This window comes from Arvicola amphibius, chromosome 8, assembly GCF_903992535.2.
Source record: "Arvicola amphibius chromosome 8, mArvAmp1.2, whole genome shotgun sequence".
NCBI classification, from domain to species: domain Eukaryota; kingdom Metazoa; phylum Chordata; class Mammalia; order Rodentia; family Cricetidae; genus Arvicola; species Arvicola amphibius.
Genome location: NC_052054.1, coordinates 115,953,530 through 115,980,232, shown reverse-complemented (window position 1 = coordinate 115,980,232; position 26,703 = coordinate 115,953,530). Strand labels below are relative to the sequence as shown.

The window sequence follows — 26,703 nt, the reverse complement described above, 5'->3', positions numbered from 1 at the left end:
TTTGTGCTCAGGGTTCCATGGTCCCAATCCAGGGGACTGCACAGCACAGATTCAGCCAGTAGGATCTGGTTTTGTTTTTTGTTTTTTGTTTTTTTTTTTTTTTCTCAAGGCTGTCTGCATTCTCTTGCTCCCTGCATGGCCAGGCCTCCCTGGCCCAACACCAAGGCCTTTCCCTGGGAACTTTGATCTTCGAAGACCCTTATTCTTCCTTCTGGGACCTCTAGGACCCTGTATGTCCAGACAGTTCCTGTCACATGGCAGTGGAAGAGCTCTGAGGACTGGGGACACTCCCCGAAGGGCTACAGAACCCTCCACTAGGCAGGCTGGCAGGTGGCTATTATAAGTAAAAGTTTTTACATGTCCAAGACAAAGCAAGGAAAGCAGAGAGTACAGTAAACAACGATCTTCCGTAGTGGCAAATATATTCATTTAAAAAAAGCCAGTTATTATTTCTGAGTTTCCCCCTTTCTAAAACTATCTCCTTTTTCTCTCTCATGTACACACCCAGGATCCACCTACCCCTGCCCTGACCCCAGTGCAGAGGTTATAAACGGAAGCTGCCACATCAGGCTTTTTTACACGGATACTGGGTATCCAAACTCAGGTCCTCATGTTTGTACAGCAAACACACTACCTGCTAAGCCATCTTTTCTGCCCCTCCCCCATCTCCCTCCCTTTTTATCTTCTGAGACAGGCTCTCCATGCTGGTCTTGAACTCAGGATTCTCCTGCCTCAGTCTCCTGTTCTGAAATTGTAGGTAAGGGCCACCAAAAAAACAAAATTAAATAAACAACAAGAAGAGATGAGAGAGGATGAGGTTGTGGCCCGTCCTGGGTTAGGTCAGGCAGAGTCCTCAGGACCCACAACAGTGTGCGAGGGAGCCAGTTTACAAACTTCAACCGTGTGAAGATTCTGTACCAAGGCACCCTCTGTGCAGGAGAGTGCGCCCCTCACTGGGTTCTGAAAGTCAGTGCCAAGGACTTGCACTTGCCAGCCTCCGGAACTGTGAGAGAGTAATTTCTGTTATTTATCTGATGTGCTGCTGGAACTTTTCACAATGCTAGGCGTAGTCTCCACTCGGCGACATCTACAGTCCAATTTCTGTTATTTCATTGTGTTTTATGTGTACGTGTGTGTGCGCACACGTGCATGTGCATGCCACAGTGCATATGTGTTTGTCAGAGGACACCTTGGAGTGGGTTTTCTCCTTGCACCATGTGGGTTCCAGGGATTGAACACTCAGGTTGTCGGAATTGGCAGCAGGACCTTTATCCCATGAACCATCTCACCGGCTCTGTTGAGTTTTCTTTTTTTTTTTTTTTTTTTTTTGTTTTTCGAGACAGGGTTTCTCTGCAGCTTTTTAAAAGCCTGCCCTGGAACTAGCTCTTGTAGACCAGGCTGGCCTCGAACTCAAGAGATCTGCCTGCCTCTGCCTCCCGAGTGCTGGGATTAAAGGCGTGCGCCACCACCGCCCGGCCTGTTGAGTTTTCTTTAGCTTTGTTTTATAGCTCCGTGTTACCTTCTTTTTCCTTAAGTAATCACAGCCCCTCACCCCAAGAAATAAACTCCTCTTGCTAACTTTATTATCCACAGACCAGCTATATACAGCACGGCATGCTTGGTACGGGACAGCTACAGGCTCAGAACAACTGTGCACAGCAGGCACTGATGCCGTACCCATTCTACACATGGGGATGAGGCATAAGTGATTAAATGCAGCCAAGTTATATCCCTGGGAAGTGGGAGAGGCCGGATTTGGACTCCAGAAGTTCAGTCTGTGTATCCCTCCCTCTGTCCATCTCCTACTTCCTTAAGAGACAAAAGTGTTTGTGACCACTGAAGAGGGAGGACACCCTGAATCTAGCTACCCCCCTTTTTTGTTTTTCAAGATAGGGTTTCCCTGTGTATCTCTGGCTGTCCTGGAACTCCAGGCTGGTCTCAACCTCACAGAGATCTGCCTGCCTCAGGGATTAAAGGTGTGGCCACCACCGCCTGACAGCTAATCACCTTTAACCTGAAAGGACATTGTCCATCCTGTGTCCCCTTCTTCCTTTTCCTCCCTTGCTTTCCTGCCTCTCTCCTACAATTCTGTTTTATGCTTAAGTTTGAACAAAGTTACCAGTTTGGCTCCTGTTGCACTTCACTCCTCATTCCGTCTCAGTGGCTCATTTTCTTCTGCTGCTGTCCACTTTGTTTGCTTCAGAATGGTTCTGGAGGCCAGAAGCTTCTGAAGAAGTCTTTTATTTTCACAGTTAATAAGATGTTTCTCTAAACATTGCACGTTTTTTTTCCCATTTCTTCTTGCACTTTCTGCTTTTTAGAGAAATTTGATGCTATGATTCTTCTTCTCACACCTTTGTGATTTCATTTAGGACTTTTCTTTCCTCAGTTGATTTTTTGGGGGGATCATCCTCACAACAGTGTCTAGTATTGCATCATAATAGAGCTAAGTGTTAATTTTACAAACATCCTGGTTGGCCTTTGCAGGGCCCTTTCTATATAGTAAATTTTTTGGGGGGTTCCAACCAGCTCCCAAATCATGACACAGGGATTTATTATTAGCTATGAATGCTTGGCCTTATCTTATGCTTGTCCCACAAGCTCTTATAACTTAATTTAACCTGTTTCTCTTCATCAATTTTTTACCTCAGGGCCTTTTGCCTTTCTTTCCTTTCATGTGTCCTGTTTTCCTGCCTTTCCTGTTTGCTTGGCTGGAGGCTGCCTGGCTGGCTGACCCCAGGTGTCTCCCTCTCTGATTCTCTCTTCTCCTGAGCCTGGATTACTATTCATTATTCACTTTGCCTGCCAGCCCCACCTATCCCTCTACTGCCTAGCTATTGGCTGTTCAGCTTTTTATTATATCAATCAGGTGTTTTAAAAAGATGCGAGGAGCTGATGGGCCAGCCTGCCTCCATTTTAGGCTTGAAAGCCATTTTACAGTAAAAACAAGCTACGTTCATTCATGTTTATGATTAAATCTCTGTTTCTCAAGGACTGGACTATGAGCCAACAAACTGTTCTGTGCCAGCCTTTTCCAGGAAACGGCAGCCATGCCTTTGTCTCAAAAAGTTATTATGACCACATTGTTAGGACACCTTGCAGTCAGTCAGTCGTGTCTTTGCTGTTACGACCACCTCATTATGCTTCTGTTCTGCTTCTGTAATTCTACTTGCCTGCCAAATCCCCCATTTGGAAACCTCTTATCCTGAACTAAAAAGATAAACAAACAAAAATCTCTTATTTTTCCCATGTCCAATGCTGAGCTCTTGAACCCACCTTAGCGGGAGAAAGCTCTTGTGCATGAATAAGAAAGCTTGCTTTAATTTGGCCATGATGATGATTTGGGTCGGCGGGATTAACATTCTTCCTTCTAGGTCACACCCGTTCTCCCTGTGTCCTTCAAGTCACCCTAGTGAGTGCCTGTTGTTCATTGCTCACATGTGTGCTTCTCAGTGAGTGACATCCTTCATGATTATAGGACATTCTAAAGTTCTATTCTTTTTTGTTTTGTTTGTTTTTTGAGACAGGGTTTCTCTGCATAGCCCTGGCTGTCCTGGAACTCAGAGATCCACCAGCCTCTTCCTCCCGAGCGCTGGGATTAAAGACATTGACCACTACCATTGCTTAAAGTCCCATTTTTGTCCTATAAGCAATTTTATAAAAGTTCTTTGGTGTGTTGGCATTTTTAATCTTCTCTTTTTAAACACTGACTTTCAGGAAATAGGGGCAGGCCAATCTCTGTTGAGTTTCAAGTTGGCTTGGACTAGGTAATGAGTTCCAGGCCAACCAGTGCTACATAATAAGACCCCATTACAAAAACAAAACAAAAACGAAAGGTTTTACTTTCTTTTCATAGTATTTGCTGATTGGCAGCTTCTTCGGTCTGAGGGTCTATGCATCTCTGTCTTCTCTGTGTGTGTCTCGGAGCATAGTATGAGGCACTCTTGGATGTCTGCCACAGTTCAACGCAATTGTCTTGCAAGTGTGGGCTACATATGGGGCTGGATTCTTTGGATTTCTGAAAGAGAATGTCCTCTTCTCCTCCAAGGTATCCCTAGCTACCAGGAGCACTGTGCTTCTTTCCACCCGTGATTTCATAGCCATAACTCTTATCTGTAGGCCAACAACACTTCAGGAGAAGGGGAGGTGGTGTGTTTAGCATTTGGTGTGCCTGCTGTCACATCTTGAAAGCTCATTGTTCCTTCGGTGTCTGCAAGATGCCCTTTTCCCTAGTACTTCCATCCCTCAGGGGAAGGCTGTTTTCACTCTTTCACTTCTTGTCTTTTTGTGTCTGTGTGTTGAGGCTTGAACTCAGGTCCTTGTGTGTGTTGGGCAATCACTTTACTGAAGTGCTAACTCCCCCAGTCTGTTTTCTTTCCTTAGGGTCGTCTATTGCTAGGCAGACTTGAGACGTGCATTTTCTTCTCTGAGCATTTTTTTTATGTCTGCCATCCTGAAGAATTTTTTTTGTAGTTTTTAATGTACCAAGGGCTCTTTGTCCTGTTCAGCATGATTATGAATTTTTATTTTTAGATCTCTTTCTGTTAGTTTGGGATGGGTGGTGACGGCAACACACATTCAGTGTACAGCCTTGGGCCAGAACCACGTCTCATGTTTGTGGTAGACAGCAATGTCTGCATCCTGACCCTTCAGTTGCTGTAAACATGTCTGTCACATGGCAAGAAAAATCAAGATTGCAGATGCAATTAGGTTTTCTTATCAGCTGACCTTAAAATAAGGAGATTATATCCTGGATCAGCCAGGCAGGACCAATGTAATCGCAAGGAATGTTAAAAAGGGAGGCAGGAGAATCAAGGTCAGCCCGCTGTGTTGTGAAGAAGTCTCAGGCAACTGTTGCTGGCTGTGAAGAGGGAAGGGCCACAGGCCAGAGGAGCAGGCGGCCACTTGAATCTGGAATCCTCCCTTTGAGTCATCACAGGGGACCTGAGTCTTGCTGACACCTAAGAATTGTCTGGGACTTTTGACCTTGTTTTAAACTTGGTAACTAAAGTTCATGTCATTTGACACAGCAGCAACGGGAGGGTAAGAATGTTGTAAAGTGTTCGCTGAGTCTCTTCTACCATAAAGCCTGTTCTTGGGGAAAGAGCTGCACCTTTGTGTACTCTAGGTCCCCCCAAAAGCCCCTACTTGCTTCCATCCCCCAGCCCGGGTCCCCAAGCTCACTTTGCTCCAGAGTTTCCATTCCCCGTGGCTCAGGTCTCACTGTTATTCCATCTGCTGCCCCTCCTCTGCTGCGGTCATTTCTCTCCACGGGACCCTCTATTTTATGCAGAATTACCCAGTCTTGTCAGGCCGGGCGACCAGTGCCGATCCTGGGCCACCATCATGGGAAAACCTCTGTCTTGTTGCTTTCTCTTCTCCTGACTACTCTCAGGATCTGGTTTCTGTGAGGTCCCTCTCCCCGCCCCCACCTGGGATCAAACCCACGGCCTTTGACATGCCAGGCAAGTGCTGTATCATGAATTGCTTCCCCAGTCCTCAGTTTCCCTGATTCACATACAGCTTGAGAGAGCCACTGCCTCTCTGGCTTTCCTCTGCATACTCACGTTCATCCCAGTTTCTCCAGGAGCCAGGCTCAAGCTCCAGTACAAGTTCTCAGCCCAGCCCTCCTCCAGGGCTCCAGCCCTCCTCCAGAGCTCCTGTATATTTGATTTTGACTAAACTCTGACAGCACACTCCCTAACCCTCTTGTGACCAGGTCTGGTAGCAGGGCCAAGAGACACAATGAGGTAACTCATGGAGAAAGGGCTTCTTCTCACCACATAATCCTGTGGCTGAGTGTACTACACACGAATGCTTCTCCTTAGCATAAACTTGCTTACCGAAACTATTTGTGGAAGCCATGTTAATATTAATACTTCTTCATTTTCTTCCATTGGTCTCCTCCCCATCCCAAGCACAGGCCGGGGCGGGGGAACCAGTAGCTCACCTGATTTCACTCTCTCCACCACTAACCCCTCCACGGAAATTTTATTTTTGCAAAAAGTCTTAAGTTTTGGCCTCTGATCTTCTATAGTATCAGAAGTAGGAAAATCGGGGCAATAGCACAAGTTCTGAAGATGAACCATCGTTTCGTCCCTCTGTGGCAGCCTCCTGACTTTGCCGTCTCCATGGTATCAGATAGAAGCAGGCCTTGGACCAGGTTCTCACGTCTGAGTTTTCCTGGACCTGGCTTGTCATGTTTGTCTGAAGATGTACCCTGTGCCTGCGGGCTGAGCTAGTGACTGTCACACCTTCCCTTACCTCTTTTCATTAGAGGTGTTTGCAGTGGCTATTCCAGGGCACTTAGGGGAGGGAAGAAGTTACCCAAAGTGGCTCTCTCTGCCTGTAACTGGGGGAGGAACATGAGGGATGATGGGACTTTTGAGTACCAGTCCATTGCTGTGCTGTGAAGTCTCGGTCATGTGCTCAGCAGGGCCAGCTACACGTTTCTGGTTTTAGTTAATGTGTTACTCCTGGGGACTGCGACTCAGACGTGCTCACGGGGTGAGAGCCTGACATCACAGCATCCTTGGAGAAGCGGTTTCACTCATGGTAACAAAATCACGGAACACAACTACTGTCCCATGGTGTTTCTGCATCTTTAAAAATAGCCTTCTTTTGAAAAGAAAATGCAAATTAGCTTACATAGTAATATCAGGGCTCTGTCTCATCTTCCTGGCGCAGCTTTCCTGCTGCAGCCTTTTGTAACAATTTCTACTTCTATCCTGCTTTCCCCCACTCTCCTCCCTTAAGGCCCCTTTTCCTCCCAGTCCCACAGCCCTCTTTCTCGCTTCTCCTGGATACACACATCTAACGGCGAGAGGCTAAGATCTGCATATGAGAACATATGGTATTTGTTTTTCTGAGCCTGTGTCCGTATCTTCCTAATAAAGCTCTGCTTTTTGTTAATTTTCATTTTTTAAAAGTAGTTAATAATTTAATTCAGTGCCTCCTTCATGCTAGACATGTGCTTTCTCATCTCCAGCCCCCCACACCTGCCTTTTAACTTTTGTTTTACTCAATTTTTTTTTTTTGAGTTAGCATTTAAGGCTGGTCATGGTGGTGCATGCTTTTAGTCCCAGCACTCGGAAGATAGAGGCAGGAGGATCTCTTGTGAGTTGGAGGCCAGCTTGGTCTACAGCACAAGTTCCAGGACCCCCAGGGCTGCTATACTGAGAAACTGTCTCAAATGCCCCCCATCAAAAGTTACACACACATATATATACATTCATACGCTCTGTGTATGTTTTGCTGGCAGTGTGGTGGTCAAAGGTCAACTTGCTTTCTCTTTCTACCACGTGGGACCTGGGGTTCAAACTCAGGTAACTGGGCTTTGTGGGAAAGGCCTTTACTACTGAGCCATCTTTCCAACCATGCTTTCTATTTTTTAACACTTTGTTTTTATTTCATGTGTGTGGTACTGTGCCTGCCTGTTTGCCTGTGCACCATTTCTTGTGCTTGATGCCTGGAGGGGTCAGATGTAGGCATTAGATTCCTTAGAACTGGAGGCAGTTGTGAGCCATGCCACCCTGAATCCCCAGGAAGAGCAGCAGCTGTCCCTATCCATTGAACCATCTCTCCAGGTCCCCTATTTTTTTATTTTGGAGGTAGGCCCTCTTGCCAAATTTCCTAGGTTGGCCTCAAACTATAATCTTCCTCCTTTATCTTTTTTAGGAGATGGGATTAAAGACTGGTACTACCGAAGTCAGCTTATTCTTTGAGAAGTAAATTTAAGTGTCAATCTTGAATTGGTCAGTTTCTGTCTTTCTCTTTTCTCCTCTCCTCTCTTCCTTTCCTTCTGCTTTCTCCCTCTCTCCTTTCTTTAAGTCTTTATGTCATTACTGTAGTCCAGGCTGGCCTGGAACTTTTAATCCTTCTGCCTCAGTCTCCTAAATGTTGGGTTTACAAGGATGTGCTATCACACTTGGACTTGTTTAGTTATCCACTTTAGAAAATGTTTAGATGTTTTTTATTTCTGGAATCTCATATGCAGGATGCCAGGAAAATAACTAAGCTCTTTCCAGATGGAGAGATCGTTCTCCTGAGACTGTTGAAGTACTTATTATTCTGCTCTGTGTTTCGCTGATCTATTAATGTTTATCTCTTTGTCATTATCATATGGCCATGGTCACTGTGACTTTAGAGGACACTTTGCCGGTAGGGCAAGGCCTCTTTTTGTTTTCATTTTTTTCTTTCAAAGATTCTTGGCTCTGCACATGTGTTTAGTCTCCTGGATGAATTTTAGAATCAACTGTCAATTTCTAAAATCTTCCTCTTGGGACTGGGATTCAAATTGTACTGAGTTGATGTCATTATAACCCTGATTTTTCTCATCAGGAACGGGGTTTGTTTTCATTGGCCAGGTCACTTTCAGGGCCTTCCAGTTCTTTGTTTTCTTATGGATCTGACAACCTGTCAAAGTGTGTGTGCTTCTTTTTAGTAGCTTTAGTTACACACGATTTTCTTTTCCCTTTAAATTTTTTTTTCTAAAGTAACGATTTGCAGTTCATTCAGAGAGAGAGAGAGAGAGAGAGAGAGAGAGAGAGAGAGAGAGAGAGAGAGAGAGAGAGAGAGAGAATTCTTTGGAGGGCAGCCAAGGCCTTGCCTACAAGCCAAGGACAGAAAGGGGAGTGGGCCTCACAAGGAGGATGGAGACCAGGCTGTTTGCTCTCCTGCTGCCACTTCTCCTAGCATAGTTTCTCTCTCCCTAATACAGTTCCATTTTCTTTGATTTTCTCTGTCTTTTACTGTTCTGGAAGCGCTGCAGTGTGGAACAAACTTGGCTATCGGGACTACCCAGACAAATGGAGGATTCTCAGATGGTAACTGATCTGGTGAGGCCAGGCTAAAAACAAAAGGTTTCGAGGCACCACAGCAGAACATCAAAAGAATGTTCTTTTGATTTGTTTTTTGTTTGTCTAGAAGTTGACTCGATAGAGTTCCTCCTCTTCCGTAGCTAGTTTCAGGTGATCAATAAACAGGGACTGATTATTCTCGTTACGGGATTATTAATTGCACAAAATGTACTGGACCCATGAGATTGTAGCTAGGAAGTTTCTGTATGCTAGCAAAACCTTCTACCACTGAGTTATGCCTCTTGCCCCAAATGTGACCACTTGAGATAAAGATGACAAATGTTTCGTGAATGAATGTTTAGCTTGAATGTATGTCCGCACACCATATATGTGCAGAGCCCATGGAGGGTAGAAGAGGGCATTGGACCCCCTGGAACTAGAGTTACAGATGGTTGCCAGCTGCCACGGAAGTGCTAGGAATTGAATCCTGGTCCTCTGGAAGAACAACCACTTAACCACTGAGCCATCTCTTCAGTCCTACAATTCATTTTAACTCTTTTTACCATTTTTTTTTGTAGTGGAAAAAGGTGCTTCGTAAAAGACATTCCCCTTCCAAGTCCTAGCTATTCTGTCTAGAATGTGTTCCTAATGTAGTCCAGTAGCTGATATCAACTGCCAGACCAGGAGCCAGGGTGAAAGTTACAATGGCAATTTGGAAGCTAGAAAACTTGACAGACTTGCTTTTGTTACTCATTGAATGACCTTCACAGGTAAATAATCTAACCTCTGTGAATATATTTTATTTTCAAACCTAGGAAAATTACTTTTGTTTTGGGTGTGCTGAGTTGTAAGCACAGTTAAAAAAGAAAGGGGGGGGAGAGAAATAAAGAAAGAGGGGGAGGGGAGGGAGAGAGAGAGAGAGAGAGAGAGAGAGAGAGAGAGAGAGAGAGAGAGAGAGAGAGAGAGAGAGAGAGAGAGAGGAGAGAGAGAGAGAGAAGAAAGAACTGGGTTCAGGCGATTTATTGCCCGTGTCTGGTTTTTGTTTTAGGGACAGGGTCTCACTATCCCTCATCGAGATCTGCCTGCTTCTGCCTCCAGAGCGCCGAGTCAAAGACTAGGGGCCAATCTGAGACTGTGCTAAACCTTAAGAAAAAATAATAATTCTAGAGATTGAGGACTACGACAGCAAAGGGGAATCAAGAGAGGGCATCCCTGAGGGTCTCAGTCCTCCCTGGCTGATACTGAAGAACTTCCCAAGGAAGACAGGGCTGTTAACTGGAAAACTAGTATTTGTTTTGGATGAGGTTTTTTTCCCTACTAATAAAAAAAAAAGTCCCAAAGTTCTCCAAACTTTGCTTCCCCGCCCAGTCTGCAAACATGGAGTCAGGTTTCGCCCTCCACTGAAGGGGCCGCCCGGAGACAAGCTGGAGCCAGGGGCCCAGCTCGGGGGCTCAACCCCAGATCCTCAGGATCCCGCGGACACATCAGCCAGTCCAGGGCGCGGCTTCCGGTAGAAGAGGCGGGCTTTCCGATAGCTACTCTGTCTTCCGGGGCGGGACTTCCTGTCATTAAGGCATCTGGCTGCAAAAGTGGTTGGAGTGCCGACCGCGCGAATCCATGGGCCCCTGAGGCCCTGTGTTCGTGGAAAGGGGGTCCTAGAGGACATTCTTTATAGCTGCTCCTTGCTTTTTCCGTTCCGCGACAGCTCCATTTGCGCGAAAACTCTGGGTTTTTGTCGCCACCGCCCACCTGAGGCTCTTCCGCTTCCCCTTTTTCCAAGGCTCCGCCCCCAGCGTCCTGTGGCTATGACGACCGCTCCGCGGGATTCAGTAGTGTGGAAGCTCGCCGGGCTGTTGCGGGATTCGGGTGAGTGAACTTCCGGCTTATCTGGAGTTGGACGCTGTGCGTGTGTTCCATACCTTCCAGGAACGCCGGACTCCCTGAGTCACTGCCGGCGGGGTCACGAGGTGTGAGAGACTTCTCATTTCTCTGTTCTCCTGGGTGTGTTCCTCGTGACGCGTTGGTTAAAGGCCTGTCTTTGGCAGTCTGAATTGTTACTAGCCATTACTAGCACCACTTACCTCCGCAGAGGGAAGGGATCATTACTAGATGAAACACTTCGCGACAAGAACGTAGTCACTTGTAGAGAAAGCCACCAAGTATAGCACCTTAAACACCTGAAATTGGGAGTGAGACCCACATAGGTGAGTCCCAACCCTCTTTCAGACGCGGCTAAGTTTTTAGAGCCTCACTTAGTATTCTTCGCAGGTAGGTTATCATAGTGGTTGTACTCAAAGATATCAACAGTTCAGTTATCTTATTTAGTGGAGTGCATGCATACATAATAAATGTTCCAGAGTGTTGCTGCAATTGCTTCCCTCGGTTCCTGGGCACGGTGAAGCTCACACCAGTATTGTTTGTGACATGGTTGGCATCAGTGATAGAAACAGGCTTTGACTTAAGATCAAAGTTGTATTAATTATCAGCTGGATGATCACCGCCAAGACGATTCTTGGAGGGCTGGGAAATAGCTCAGCAGGGGAGCATGCGCTTAGCACGAAATAGCTCAGCAGGGGAGCATGCGCTTAGCACGGACAAAACTTTGATTTCAGTCCCTAGCATCACAAGAAAAGGAGAGATTCTTCTCTGAGCTTCAGTTTTCCTGTCTGTCAGGTGGGGTTAATAGTTCTTTGGGGGAAATAATGATGAGATTTAGACGAGGCAGGAGAGTCACTTGACTTGTGTGACCTCGTTAGCGTCAGTGTCTTCTCTCTCCACACTCCCCTGGTGGGACTGTGGACTCTCTCGGTAGCAGTTTCATTTTCTGACTTGAATCAATAATAACTCCCATGCCGTGCCTTTTCTAGACTGCTGAGAGACTCCTTGAATCATGTCTCTTGTCTATTCTCAGTTCATTGTCTAGTACATAGAAAATCTTTATTCAAGGTTGTAAGATTTATTATTCTGCAAAAATCTGACATGGCTCCTGGACTGGGATCATAGAGTGCATGAATATGATTATGGGGCTGGAATAGTTTTGTGTCTTGGTTATGGTGGTAGTTGACAACATCTACACAAACAGCAGAGAACTGAATACTGTAACCGTGATACGAACACCGATTTTGTGGTTTTTCTCATTGTACTAGCATTATAGAAGTATAAACGTGGGGGAAGCTGAGTAAAGGGTTTAGAAGTTCTCTCTGCTATCTCTCTGTATCCCAGGCTGGCCTTGAAATTATGATCATTATGATTTAGTGTCTTATCTTCTGGAATTATAAATGTGTGACTACACCTGCAATATTCTTTGACTTCTTGGTCTCTCTCTGTCTCTCTCTCTCTGTCTCTCTCTCTGTCTGTCTCTGTCTCTTTCTCTCTCTCTCTCTCTTTCTCTCTCTCTCTCTCTCTCACTGTGTCACTGTGAGTCTGGAATTCACAGAGATCCACCTGCTTCTACCTCTCAAGTTCTGGGATTAAAGATGTGCACCAGCACACCTGGTTTTAGAATATATTTTAAAACATTTCTTTACATCTAGTGTGTAACTGTCCTCTCCAGATGGAGTGATGAGTGGGTACATCTCTAAATATTTTTATTTTGTTGGGGGGCACCCTTAAGGTCAGAGGGCAGCCAGAGGTGTCATTCTTCAGGAGCTGACTTCCTTGTTCTTTGTGACACCAGCTGTCACTGAGACCTGGGCTTGCTGATTAAGTAGGCTGACTAGCCATTGACCCCAGGGATCTTTCTATGGCTGTCTCTTCAGTTTGTGCCATCAGGGGGGTGATGGGGGCAAAATTCAGGTTCTCGTGCTTTCTCAGCAAGCACTTTACTGACCGAGTCATCTCCCCAGCCCCCAGAGGTCTTACTTTGAGAAGGCTCTCTGGGTGACATTGATCTTCAGCTTGGCAATAAGTAAAAGGGAACGTATCAAAATGAGAGAGCTGTGGATCGAGTGGGCTGTATTTCCAGTACTGTAAGTAGCCTAGGCTCTTTTGAGTGGAAAGCAAAAGAATTTGGAAAAGTCTCTTAGAGTGAAGCAGTTTCTGTATCAGGTTGAAAACTAGGATTTTGTTTGTTTTTAACATGGGCAATTGTAGAAGACTTCTGAGCTGGAAGGGGTAGAAAGTTTGCTCTCACAGTGGAGCATCTTCAATACGGATGAGGGTGGGTAATTTTGGGGTCCCACAACGAAAGACGTTTCATTTTCTCCTCTGTCATGTCTGCCCTTCTTCCTGCAGGGGACACAGTTCTCTCTGGCTGCAGCACACTGAGCCTGCTAACAGGCACACTGCAACAACTGAACCGAGTGTTTGAACTGTACCTGGGGCCATGGGGCCCTGGCCAGACGGGCTTTGTGGCTCTTCCCTCCCATCCTGCCGACTCACCCATCATCCTCCAGCTCCAGTTCCTCTTCGATGTGCTGCAGAAAACGCTTTCACTCAAGGTCTTAGGAGGAACAAGGGGGCTGGATATGCAGAGAGCCTTAGGGGATGATGGTGGCAGGGGATGAATGGGGTGTGAGAAGGCTGGGAGGCTGGGATCCAGATGATGTCAGTGATGTGGGTGGTTGTGTTGAGAAAATGGTGCTGATTGGAGACTACCTTGCCTCATAACCTGCATGTTCCTTTTCCAGCTGGTCCACATCCCTGGTGTTGGCCTTCCGGGGCCCATCAAGATTTTCCCCTTCAAGTCCCTTCGGCAGCTGGAGGTGAGGGAGTATTGGAGCATATGGGTGGGCAGAACCTAGTGAAAGGCAGCCTCGTGGGTGTGAGTCTGGAGAGCCTCTTGGTGGGCGATCAGGTCTGAATGTGCCATTGCCCTTCAGTGAGCTCTTTTCCTTTAGCATTTCCCTTATTCCTAGCTGGGCTTGGCCATCCTTTCCCTCCTTCCCATCAGAAAAGGTGGGGACGAGGCCTTTGTCTTCTTTGAAGCTTTGCTTACCTCCTCCCTTTCTTCTCATGCACCAGCTTCGAGGAGTCCCCATCCACAGCCTGCGTGGCCTCCGTAGCATCTACTCACAGCTGGAGTCTCTGGTTTGTAGCAGGAGCATCCAGGCACTTGAGGTAAGAGTGTGAGGGGTGGTTCCTTGTCCTGAGAAATGCAGAAGGCCAAGCATTGTGGTTTCCCCCAGTTTTCTCCCCCTGTCCTTTGTGACCCCACAGCGCTCGCTCTACACCTGTCTGTGTATTTACAGTCACACCAAGCTATATAGTCTAGAGTCTGTCTCCCCGTGGTCCCTGTAGTCTGCTCCCTGGGGACAGTGACTTGATCTCCAGGGAGACCTGGTATATATGAATGATGGACAGGATGCTAGCGCATGTGTGGGGAGGAGGTTGAGGATGAAGTAGTAGGTGTGCCTGTCCCCTACCCAGGAGCTCTTGTCAGCCTGTGGTGGCGACCTGTGCTCTGCCCTTCCCTGGCTAGCTTTGCTTTCCGCGGACTTCAGCTACAACGCTCTCACCAGCTTAGACAGCTCCTTGGTGAGTGCCCCCTCCCCCCGCCCAGGGAAGGAGCCTTTGGGGAGGGAAAGGATGGGTCCTTCATGAGGAATGCCAGCCATTTGACAGGTATTCTTGTGAAGAACCTTTCTGTGCGTCTTTTTCCTGCCCCCTCCAGCGTCTTCTGTCAGCTCTTCGCTTCCTCAACCTGAGCCACAATCATCTCCAGGACTGCAAAGGCTTCCTGATGGTAAGGGTGAGCTGCCAGTTGCTGGTGGACTTGGGCCTTGGATGGTTCTGCTCTCACTCACTCTCCACATTGCTCTCGGTCCTAGGTGGAACCACATCCTGAGAGTCAGTACTGCGTGTGGGTTTCTTCTCTAGCATACAAGGCAGTTGTGATCTCAGCTTGGAACACCTAGATGACTTGGGGCAAATCACTTAGCTTCTTGGTTTGCTCACCTGTAAAGTGGAACTCACGGGAGTTCTTGTGAAGAGTACCCTATGTCACAGCCTAGTGTGTGGCTCAGAAGTGGTAGATTCTATGATGATGACAAACCTTTTCCCTGTGTCTTTTCTGTCCTCCACTAAAAATAAATAAGGCTGCCAGGCAGTGGTGGTGCACACCTTTAATCCCAGCACTTGGGAGGCAGAGGCAAATGGATCTCTTGTGAGTTCAAGGTCAGCCTACAGAGTGTATAGGCAGCCAGCTATACACAAAGAAACCCTGTCTCGAAAAACAACAACAACAACAACAACAATAATAATAGTAATTAAGAGTAATTTAATAATAATAAGACTGAGCACTTGTTAAAATGGTAAACATATACTTCCAAGTCTTAAAATAGGGAAGAGGGTTCAAAGTGAACTGCTGAATGGGGAATGAAGGAGTAGAGAAGAGCCTGGGGGTCATCTTTGCACACAGAGACCTGGGCATTTACAAGTCAGGAAGTAGCTGTGGGTCCCCATGAAGTGCACCTGGGCTTTCTCACTGACTGCACTGACTGGCTAGGTCCCTCTTGTCCCCAGAGATTGGCCCTTTCTTCAGGTAGTGGCTGAAACAGATCAAATCTCTTTGGTTGCTTTGAGTGCTCCTCAGAGCCTTGTCTTCTTCCAGGCGGGAACTTGGTAGGTTGGAGTTACCATCAGGGAGTAACTGGAACTGTTAGGAATGGCTTGTGTTGAGCCTGCAGCTTCTACAGGTCAAGGTAGATTTGAGAAGATGGCACAGAAGACCCTGCCTAGAGCTTTGTCAAATCAAGAACCTTTGTCTCCTCACCCACTGGCAGGATTTATCCGAGCTGTACCATTTGGACATCTCCTATAACCACCTGCACTTGGTGCCAAGAGTGGGACCTTCAGGGGTGGCCCTGGGGATTTTGATACTGCGAGCCAATGAGCTTCAGAGCCTTCAGGGTAAGCAGAAAATGTGTGCAGGGTGGGGTCAGTCTGGAAAGGAATTGGACAGGTGTGGCTCAGGTTGGCCCATAGACCACTGTCATCTAGATCAGTGGTTCTCAACCTTCCCAACACTGCAACCCTTTAACACAGTTCCTTATGTTGTGGTGACCCCCAACCATAAAATTATTTCATTGCTGCTTCATAACTGTAATTTTGTACGGTTATGAATTGTAATAAAAATAATCTGATATGCGACCCCCAGGTTGAGAACTGCTGATCTAGAGCCCCGTGAAGACTTAGAGGTAGGACTGTGGTGCAGAGAGTTGTCTTCCACCTCTGTCTCCAGCATGCCACCAAAGGCCTCTTCCTTCTCTCCTCCACACTAGGCCTGGAACAGCTGAGGAACCTGCGGCACCTCGATGTGGCCTACAATCTTCTAGAAAGACACACAGAGCTGTCACCACTGTGGCTGCTGACTGAGCTCCGTAAGGTGAGAATGAGTTCCTTATGGGCCTGGGAGCCACCTTCAGGTCTGGGTCTCCTTGTGCGTTCTAAGGGGGAGGATCTCCAGCCTACCCAGTCTCCTCTCTGCCCCGCAGCTCTATCTGGAAGGTAACCCTTTGTCGTTCCACCCGGCACACCGTGCAGCCACTGCTCGGTACTTGCCACTTCGGGCCAGAGATGCTGCTCATGGCGTGAGTGATTATCTAGTGTCTGTCCTTCTGTGACTTCAGCCCTCACTATCCCCGAGTGTGAGGCCAAAGACCTAGTCATCCTCTGGTGCTGTTGGTACATGGAGGAGTCATTGCCCATGGGCCCTGCCTCAAGCTCTGCTCTCTCCTTTCTCTTGCTCAGTTCTTGCTCGATGGTGAGGTTTTGTCACTGCAGGATCTTCAGGTTAGCCTGGTGGGGAGGGATGAGGGAGGACTCATGGGATGACATGAGGGGAAGGCAGTAGCTGGGGAGATGGGGTAGGAAGGGTTTCCTGGTCAGTGGAAAGTAGGGTCCTTCTCTGGTTAGCTCAAGCAGGCAGAGGTGCCCCCTTGGTTCTGACCTCCTTCCTGTTGTCTCATACCAGACTTCAGAATCTTTAGGGCTTGGTCCCGTGACCCAACCTCCCTCCTGGCCAGTGGGGAGCACCACTGAAACCTCAGGTGGCCCTGAGTTGAGTGATAGCCTCTCCTCAGGGGGCATTGTGGCCCAGGCCCCACTTCGTAAGGTGAAGGTAAGTGGCATCTTCTGCTGGTTTGTGCCTGGGCTTGGGTGGTCTCTTCACTGGCACTGTAGGTACCTGGTAGGCTGGCAGCAGTAAGACTTGATCCTGTTAGAACTTGGCACTCTCTGGTAGGTTATGTAGGTGGCCATGGATGGTCAGGCTGAAAGCTCCGGTTTTTATAGAACTTCATCTGTCTGTCCAAACTAGAGCCGAGTCCGTGTGAGGCGGCCTAGCATCTCTGAGCCCAGTGACACAGACCCAGAGCTCCGAACTCTGGATCCCTCCCCAGCTGGTAAGTTGACCCTCCCTGCTCACGCCCCTCCCAACTCCCTTCAGATCTCTGTAGTCTTGAAATTACCTTGTAGGTGTTAGGAGAAACTTGATTTTGGGGTGGTATAGATTATTATGGAGGGCCCCTCAGTCTGTTGTCCTTTTAGTGTAGGCTGAAGAGAAGGACTTGCTTCCAGGCAGCGTTCTCCTAAGAAACGCGGATCTCATAGGGTGCTACAGATTGTATAATGAAGAGATTTTATTTTATGGCCAGAGCCATTTGGGAAGTGTAAGGTGAAACAAAGTGAAACAGATTTTTTTTCCCTACACGTTATCTCAGGGTCTTACATATGCGACCGTGTTTTATGAATCTCCATAATTGTTTGGTGTGTGGGTCTGGGTTGCTTTTGATCACAGCATTCCTTAGGACACAGCTGAGGACATACTGCGGAGGGGAGGCCTATTGAGAGTAGCCATGGAAGAGGCTGGGGTCACCTAGGGTTGGGGTAGGGCCTCAGCTCTATGTCCTCCTTCCTCTCAGGGTGGTTTGTGCAACAACACCGGGAACTTGAGCTGCTGAACAGCTTCCGGGAGCGATTTGGCTGTGACTGGCTGCAGTACAGGAGCCACATGGAGACCTTGGGGAGCTCCCCTCTTGCCACCACCAAGACTCCTGCCCTTAGCACGCCTAAGGATACCCAGAGCCTGGAGACTGCGTACAGCCCTCCAGCCGCAGTGGAAGCTGGAGATACTAAGGAATCACCACAGATGTCAGAGGAGGACAGGGTGGAACCAGAGCTCCATGAAGAAGAGAGGGAAGAACAAGGTAAAGAAGAGGGATCGAGAGAGGACCTGGAGGAGGAAGAGGAACAGGAACAGAAGGAAGTGGAAGGTGAGAGGCATGCACCATCAGGGATATGGGGACAAGTGCTATTGAGATGTCTGAAGGGTTGTGGAGAAGCCAGGCTGGGTAGAGCCTCTCTCCGGCGAGCAGGGACCTGGACCCTTTCTTCACTCCAGTTCTCTCTTGGCCTCTCTGCAGCGGAGCTCTGCCGCCCCATGTTGGTGTGTCCCCTGCAGGGGCTTGGGGGCATGCAGGACAAGGAATGCTTTCTCCGAGTCACTTCTGCCCACTTGTTTGAGGTGGAGCTCCGAGCAGCCAGGACTCTGGAGCGGCTGGAGCTACAGAGCCTGGTAGCAGCTGAGCTAGAGTCGGAGACTGAGATTCCAAGAGAACGGGCGCCCGAGGTGAGTTGTGGGGCCGGGGGCTTGGCAAGAAGTGCTTGGCTTGTCCAGACTCATCTTTGATAGCCTGTTGGTTCTTGTGTGCCAGGCGCTGGGCTGGGTACTTTCCACTTCCCTGAGTACTTGGAGCCGAGGCGTGCTCTGGGTGCGTGTGGCTGGGGAGTGGGCTAAAGGATGGATTCTGTCTACGGGCTCGGCGTCAGCACCAGAATTGTAGGTCCAGAGTTACTGTTTTCCTTCATGCTCCGTTTCATCTCCTGCCCACTGCTGTGTTCTTTCCTCCTGCACAGGGCTCAGGTCCACCCCCTGGGGCTCCGGTTCTTGTTCTGCGATTTTCCTACATTTGTCCTGACCGGAAGTTGCGCCGCTATGCCGTGCTGGAGCCAGAGGCCCACGAGGCCATCCAGGTGCTGGATCCAGAGGCCGGTGGGAAGAGTGGAGGGAGCAGGTCCCCGGGTTGGAGGGTTGGGGTCTCCATGCAGTTCCACCTATAACCTGCTTGCTCACAGCTAACTGCCTCTGACCCATCTCTTGTCAGGAGCTGCTTGCTGTGCTGACCCCGTTCACCAGTGTGAAAGAGCAACAGCCTGGGGAGGCCAGGGACCCACAGAGGGGCAGATTCCAGTGTCTGCGTTGTAGCTTTGAGTTCAAGCCGGATGAACCCACTTTGGGTCTGGAGAGTGAGGAAGGCTGGAAGCCTCTGTTTCAAGACCCAGGTACCAGCTGTGCCCTTGATCTCCCTCCCCACTGCAGGGAAGGTGTCTCTGAGAGGAGTGTGCAGAGGGAGCCCCAGGAAAGAGGGCCTTAGGGGAGTGGACAACTGTTGGCATCCGGGAGAAACACAACTGCCTGCCTGCTGTGTTAAACAGCAGAAACAACCCTTTCAGGGTTGGCAGTGCTGTTTTGTGAGTGTGCTTAAATATACTCATTTTTTCATAACTCGACGGCTTTTGGCTCTTTGGGGTAACATTTCAGGAATGGCATAAAGCCTGATGCACCCTCAGGGCAGTGCCAGGCTGTCAGGAGCCCTCAGTGCAGTGCCAGGCTGTCAGGAGCCCTCTGTGCAGTGCCAGGCTGTCAGGAGCCCTCTGTGCAGTGCCAGGCTGTCAGGAGCCCTCAGGGCAGTGCCAGGCTGTCAGGAGCCCTCTGTGCAGTGCCAGGCTGTCAGGAGCCCTCAGGGCAGTGCCAGGCTGTCAGGAGCCCTCTGTGCAGTGCCAGGCTGTCAGGAGCCCTCTGTGCAGTGCCAGGCTGTCAGGAGCCCTCAGTGTAGTGTCAGGCTGTCAGAAGCCCTCTGTACAGTGACTGTTGAGGGAGCCGCTTTGGGGATTGGCACAAATCTGTCCTTCCCTGACCGACCTTGTGAGCTACTTGATAGGATGCAGTGCCTTGTGGCATCTCTTTATGTTCTGATCTCGGGATTGCTCCACTGTGGGCCAAACAATAAGGGCTTTGAAGGCCCTGAAGAAGGAAGGGGAACTCTGGCTAACAGCTGTGTGCAATGCATAATTCTTATCAGCTACACTTTTTGGCAGCAGACATAACAAGGCTAAGTTATTTTTTTCCAGAAAAAATACCCCTGTGTCCTTGCCTGTTGTGAGCCTGCCCTAGCAGGCTCAGCAGTCCGAGCCATAGAAGTGCAGGAGAATATCACAGTCCTTCCTGGATCCTGGCTGTCCTTCATGCTGTGGCTTCTGCAGTTCTCCTGTGGTGGAGTTTCTCTTTGAAAGTTTTTGATGTTTTGAGACCAAGCCTCATATAGCTAGGGATAATCTCTCACTGGACCTGGCCTCAGACTCCTATGTAGCTTAAGCTGGCCTTGAATTTGTGCTAGTCCCCCTGCCTCGGTCTCTTGAATACTAGCATTACAGGTGTGTGCTCCCTTGCCCAGCTTTCTTGTGAGATTTAAATCTGACAATAAAACACCAAGTATAGCTGCTGGCATAAAGCAAAGGTCCTTCATATATGGTAGCTTCTCTTATTACCTCCAGCTATGTAAGTGTGGATAGGGTGTGGAAGTTGTTTAATTTTTTCCTTTCTTATTTGCAAAATGGGTAGGAAAAGTTTTGACGGGGCTGCCCATGCCTGCAGTGTTGCAGCCACTCAGTGTCTCTCGCCTCATTGTTCATCCACATCCTTCACTCTGTGTCCACTCACCCATCCTGCCAGCTCCTTAAGCTCCTTAAGGCAGGCATGGTTTTCATTTTCTCTTACAGACAGTAGTAGTCAGACTCAGAGTGCCGCTGACTGGTCCACGATTACCCATCTAGTGATTAATGACAGAGTCAGCTGACTGGTCCAGGATTATCCATCTAGTTGGGATCTAGACCTAACTGGCACGAGGGACCTCCTTGTCTTCCCCAATCTACTGATTTTTGTCTTTGTTGTTATCATTATAATGATTGCATGTGTGCACATGGGATTGGTGGCTGTGTCTGGGGCTGAGATAGACTGGAGGGTGGTGGCGAGCATTACGGGCTCACAGGGTCTCTGTCTGTCACTCCAGAATCTCCTGTTGTGTGTCCAAACACATGAACACATGTTGTATGTATGCATTCATGTAGCTGTGTGCATATGTGTGTGTGTGTGTGTGTGTGTGTGTGTGTGTGTGCACGTGAAGGCCAGAGATCAACACTGAGTGTCTTCCTCAGTCACTATTTACCTTATTTTTGGGGGATAATCTCTCTCTGGGCCTGGAGCTCATTAGTTTGGCTAGACTGCCTGGCCAGTGAGTTCCAGGGACCTGCCTGTCTGTCCCCCAGTGTTTCCCCAGAACACTGTGGTTACAGGTACACCGCACCACACTGCCTTTACCTGGGGCCTGGGGGTCTGCACTCAGATCCTCATGCGCGTGTGGGAGGTACCACTCGCATCTCCCTGGATCCTGATTTTGATTTTCAAGCATTGCTGGTAAAGCAGTGCTGGGCTTGACTAGCTCACGGCTGCGGGGGACCAGAGCAGGTCCTGGAAACCAGCAGGTGGGATGTATTTCAGGAGGCTGTTGGCCCTCACTGGGATGGGGAGGGATAGGTTAGAGACTACGCTTGGAGATGGGCCTGGGAGTGGGATGTTGGGATTGGTGGCTGTGTCTGGGGCTGAGGTAGACTGGAGGGTGGTGGCGAGCATTACGGGCTTACAGGGTCTCTGTCTGTCACTCCAGAATCTCCTGTTGTGTGTCCAAACTGTGGGAGTGACCATGTGGTTCTCTTGGCCATGTCTGGGGAAATCCCTAATAGAGAGCAGAACCCGGAAGACAAACCACCAGATCCCCCCGGGTTCCCTGGCCCTGCCTGTGACCTTGATAACCACAGTGACCATCCCAGCGGGTCTGATGGCACCCCACCTCAGGCATCCGTAACTCATGGCCGTAGCAGCTGGAGCCTCAGTCCAGGTGAGTGCAGGTGAAACAAGGTGGCGGAGTGCGGGGGAGCTGGGCATGAGGAAGAAGGTAAGTTGGAGCTGTGGCCTCCCAAAGCCGGGCTGATGGCCTGCTGATTGCTCATAGCTCCTGGACACTCCGGTCTTCGCTCTGTGGACCACCGCCTCCGGCTCTTCCTGGATGTTGAGGTGTTCAGTGACTCTGAGGAGGAGTTCCAGTGCTGTATCAAGGTCTGTGCCACCCACCGCCATGGGCATCAAGTCGTGGGAGAGATGGGACAGCCAGTGTGCAGGGATAGAGGCAGGTGTCCTCAGGGGGGTCCAGGAGGCAGCGCGCTGCATCTGCCAGGGAGTCTGGATGGATCCCAGGGAGGGACTACCCAGAAGATTTGAAGGAAGGGAGTTTGTTACTTAAGATAGTCTTGACCGAGTGTGGAGGACAGGTTAGAAACATTGAGAGGACACCGGGGAGCCTGCTAAGAGATCCTGGGGCTGGTGGGAGGACAGACTGCATGGTCAGAAACAGAGTGGTGAGGAGAGGCTGGTGATCACAGTAGTGACAGTGGCTGGGATGCAGCTTTTGGTCTGGCACATGCCTCCTTGGTTTTATTTTCTGGTTTCTCATCCACTTTCCCTTCCCTTAGGTGCCAGTGGTGTTAACAGGCCACACGGGGGAGTTTCTGTGCCTTGTGGTTGTGTCTGACCACAGGCTTTACCTGTTGAAGGTGACAGGGGCTATCTGGTGAGTGTGCCAGGTGTGTAGCTGGGGCAGCATCAGCTCCTGCCAGTGTCATCCTGTCTACTTCTTAATCTTGGTCACCCTGTTCTCTCCACAGTGGGCCTCCCGCTAGCTGGCTCCAGTCCACCCTGGCCATTCCTCTGCAGGATCTGAGTGGCATGGAGCTTGGCCTTGCAGGCCAGAGCCTTCGGTTGGAGTGGTCAGCTGGGACAGGCAGTTGTGTATTGCTGCCCCGAGATGCCAGGCATTGCCGTGCTTTCCTTGAGGAGCTCACTGGTGAGAGAGGCTGGGAGGGATGGACTCGGAGGTCAAGCTTTCAGGGCCTGCTCCTCAGTTTGATGCTTACTAGTAGACTGAGGTCCTGGAACTCCCTGCTCCCTCAATACCCGCAGTATCAGTTTCTGAGGTCCCACATTACGGAGAATAGCCAGGGTCAGAGCTTGGGCTAGAAGACTGCAAAGGCCTCTGAGGGTTCCTGTCTCTGGCCGGCCCTATCCAGGTGTTTTGCAGGCTTTGCCTCGCACCCAGAGGAACTGCATCAGTGCCACGGAGGAGGAGGTGACCCCGCAGCATCGGCTCTGGTGAGTCAGCCGATGGTTAGGGTTCAGTGGTGACAGTCTCCAGGCACAGCCCCACCTCATGCCCGTACCTCCCCACCTACTCCCACTCCTTGAAGCCCACCCTACCCTGGCTGATCCTCTTCCTGTGTCTACTGTGGTCTCCACAGGCCATTGCTGGGAAAAGAAACTTCCACAGAGGTTCCTCAGTTCTTCTACCTTCGGGCCTTCCTGGCTGAAGGTAGGCCCATGCTGCAGATGCTTCCCTGCTTTGTGTACCCCATATTGTCCTGGCTTGTCCCCTATTGCCTCTATAGTACCCATGTCGTAATTTTCAGCTTCTGGAATTTGGACTCCTCAACTTTGCAGGCATACCTATGCTAGGTTGGTGTTTCCCACTTCTCCAGGTGGGGTCAGGGGTCCTCAGGGCTTCAGCTGCCCGGAGACCTTAGCTGTGGCATCCAGCCTTCCTAAAGTGGGTATATTGGCTGCATATGTCCCCTCATCCTGTCAAGAGGCTCTGGGCCTTTGGGTTGGCTGGTGCGGTGGCTCCCTCAATATAGGCCTTAGTATAGGCCTTCGGGGCTTTTGGTGGTTAGGGTCCTTGGAGTTTGTGGAAGCATGGTGCTGATTTGTGACCCACTCTTTAGTGTGGTGCATTCCTCTTCTCCAGAGCAGTGTTGGGACGCTAGACCTGGGCATCTAGGTCTGTCATAGCCTTTCGCTCTAGGCATCATCTTGCCTCTCTCTCTGCAGGCTCGTCTACCTGCCCTGTGTCCCTGTTGCTGACGCTGTCCACACTATACCTACTAGATGAAGACCCTACAGCGTCCCAGGCAGAGTCCCCCCTCCCAGTGGTGTCTGGGGAAGCCTCTGAGCAGGCCCCTCCTCGGGGGCAAGGTCCTTCCATGCAGGTCAGGGAGCAGCAACCACTCAGTAGTCTGAGCTCCGTGCAGCTGTATCGCACAAGCCCTTTGGACTTGCGGCTTATCTTCTATGACGAGGTAGGGGTGTGTGTGTGTGTGTGTGTGTGTGTGTGTGTGTGTGTATACAGTGTGAAAATACATCTTGGAAGGATGGGTATTAGTTTGGGATGGTGCCGAGGGAGGGGCAGGCATCCAGTGGGGGCAGAGTCTGGATGTGAGGACCTGGGTTTGGTTGAGCAGCGTGTGTAGAAAGCAGCAGTCAGCAGTGGGAACATCCTGGCCTGAAACCTAACTGGTGCGAGTTGTTGTGATCAGCCCACCTGCTGTATGCCAACTGTTTGACCTTCACAACCCCAGCATGAAGAGGAGGTGCCTTTCTTGGTCCTGTAGTACAGATGGTGTAACTAAGGCCCAGAGACCTGAGCAGGCTTGCACAGGTCACAAGGGTAGAGTCAGGAACTGAACCTGCTCAGTTCTCGACTCTAGAGCTTACATTCCCTACAGCAGGGAAGATTAGAGATGAACGCCAGCCCTCTGGAGCCTGCAGTCAATGCTGACTGGACTGCCGTCAAGGCTCAGAGTCAGCCTTTTAGTGCAGAGTCAGATAGACCTAGGGAGGAGAAGAAAGGAAGAGCCTTTAAAAGCCAAGGAGGGTGGTGAGTCCTCGCCTAAGACCCCCTTGGCCTCTTGGCATGTCTTCTTCTGTGTCTCCCCCTGCCATCTGCTTGAACGGCTAGGTGTCTCGACTGGAGAGTTTCTGGGCACTCCATGTTGTGTGTGGGGAGCAACTGACAGCCCTCTTGGCCTGGATCCGGGAGCCCTGGGAAGAGCTGTTCTCCATTGGACTACGGACTGTAACCCAGGAGGCTCTGGACCTCGACCGATGAGGCGTCTCCACTGAGCTTGCCTGACTCAGGAGTTTCACTGCAGAAGTCCCTTCTTCTGACCTCTGGGCCCATCTTCTTGCCTGGCTGCAGACCTCCCCAGCGACTGGCCACTGGCTAGTGAGGCCCCAGATGACCCACAGCTCAAGAGAAGGACAGAGAAATGGTCTGGTCCTTGGGTGATCAGGGGTCAGTGAAAGCGTCTCTCCAGCGCGTCTCTCAGGTATCAGTCACGTTGTTTCCGTGCCAGGTGTCATGGGTGGTGGTACATAGTAATGTCACCCATGAAGCCTGCCATGCCCGAATCCCTTCCTGGAAGCAATCTAATTTACACTATGAGACCGTCTCCAGTCCTTCTCCAGCAAAGTAGGACCCATCAGGTGGCCTTGCATGGGATCACTGCCTGTCAAAAAGTAGGGTCTCTTAAGATTCTGTGTTGTTCTTTTTGAGATAGTGTCTCACTGTGTAACCTTGGCTAACCTGGAACTTGCTATATAGACCAGGCTGGCCTTGAACTCATAAAGATCTGCCTGCCTCTGCCTTCTAAGTGCTGGGATTAATGGTGTGAGCCATCAGAGTTTACATTTTAAATAAAGACCTGCAATTAAAGGTGAGATTCTGTCATTGCTGACTCTGTAAATTACCTATAGCACCAAGCATTATACTGTTGCGGAAATTTCAGTGCATGTATACACCTATGTACACATCTCCCTGAAAAAGTAGTTAGTTCAGCTACTTAGCCAAGACGCTCATTTTTTGGGGTGGATTCTCCCAGGCAGTGCCCTGTCTGGTGGGAGAGTGAGGGGAATGCTGAGTCTTGGGCCTGGCCAGTGAGACGTGCTCTTGGAAAGCTGTCCTCTGGTGACGCTGCAGAGGACCCGGACAGGCCTGTTCGCAGGCTCACAGAGTAATCTCACCTACTTCTGTTTGCCTCAGAGCTGCCCTGAATTGTTAATTGAAATAAATTAAAACTTCCCAAAAATATTAGTCCACTTTCTCAGCGGTGTGCATGGCACCATTCCATTCGTGACTTTGTGCTGTCTGGAAGCAGGGGACCGGAGGAAGGCCTCCCCAACCTCTGGCCCAGAGTCATCGTTTCCAGAAACGGGTCATGGTCAGACGGGACAGAAGAATCTGCCATCGGGCATTTAGGCTGATGTGCAAGGAAGTGTGAGCCTGGGGAGTCAGGGAAAGGTCTTCCAGTTCTTTGTGCTTCCAGTTTCTAGGGAGGTCTTGTTTAACAATGACAGCCTTGGCAGCCTTTGCTCTCTGACCCAGAAGATGCTTCTCAGGCCTGAGGCCGGCACCACTTAAGGAGGCCTCACCAGAAAGCAGGACCCCAGGTAGCTGTGCTCTGAGTAAGGGCGAGGGCTCTGCTAGCTGTAGGCCTAGTTCAGGAGTCACTTGCCTCACATGCTCTGGCTGTCCGTAGAGATCAATTGGTCCATCCAGTCTGCCCTCCCCACCCCCGCCCCCGCCTGACCAGCAGCAGGCGCTTATCCTTATCGATTGGCTGGCCTCTGTCTGGCCTCAGGCTGCTGTGAAGAACACTCAACAGGGGCCTGGTGGCTTCTGAAAAGCAGTGCAGAGAAGATGCTGAAAGAAACACACAGCTGTACTGCACCCTCCATCAGAGGCATAAAAGGAGCAGGGAAGGGGACATGGCTTTCTTTCTTCTTTCCTTCTTTCCTTCTTTCTTTCTTTCTTTCTTTCTTTCTTTCTTTCTTTCTTTCTTTCTTTCTTTCTTTCTTTCTTTCTTCTTTCTCCCTCCCCTTCCTTCCTTTCTTTTTACTTATTTTTTCATTTTTGAGGCAAGGTTCCTCTGTGTAGGCTTGGCTGTCCTGGAACTTGCTTTGTAG

The 26,703-nt window shown here is 49.6% G+C and overlaps 1 protein-coding gene across 2 annotated transcripts; it reads left to right on the top strand.

The window, feature by feature from the left end:
* Positions 1 to 10,396: 10,396 nt before the first annotated feature.
* LOC119821570 (serine/threonine kinase 11 interacting protein) lies at positions 10,397 to 25,763 on the top strand. 2 transcript variants are annotated; one of them, XM_038340667.1, is made up of 24 exons: positions 10,397 to 10,664; positions 13,032 to 13,237; positions 13,427 to 13,501; positions 13,761 to 13,856; positions 14,166 to 14,273; positions 14,410 to 14,481; positions 15,521 to 15,647; positions 16,019 to 16,122; positions 16,232 to 16,327; positions 16,488 to 16,529; positions 16,711 to 16,857; positions 17,056 to 17,140; positions 17,660 to 18,010; positions 18,161 to 18,366; positions 18,654 to 18,770; positions 18,902 to 19,079; positions 21,521 to 21,751; positions 21,866 to 21,969; positions 22,383 to 22,480; positions 22,575 to 22,753; positions 22,977 to 23,058; positions 23,205 to 23,275; positions 23,791 to 24,038; positions 24,698 to 25,763. In XM_038340667.1, the coding sequence occupies exons 1-24, from the start codon at positions 10,604 to 10,606 to the stop codon at positions 24,845 to 24,847; spliced, it is 3,234 nt and encodes a 1,077-aa protein (XP_038196595.1). In that variant the 5' UTR covers positions 10,397 to 10,603; the 3' UTR covers positions 24,848 to 25,763. The 2 variants fall into 2 exon arrangements, with proteins under 2 accessions (XP_038196595.1, XP_041911490.1); XM_042055556.1 differs by lacking the exons at positions 10,397 to 10,664; positions 13,032 to 13,237 and having other exon boundaries at positions 13,461 to 13,501; positions 14,218 to 14,273; positions 24,698 to 25,762.
* The last annotated feature ends 940 nt before the right edge of the window (positions 25,764 to 26,703 follow it).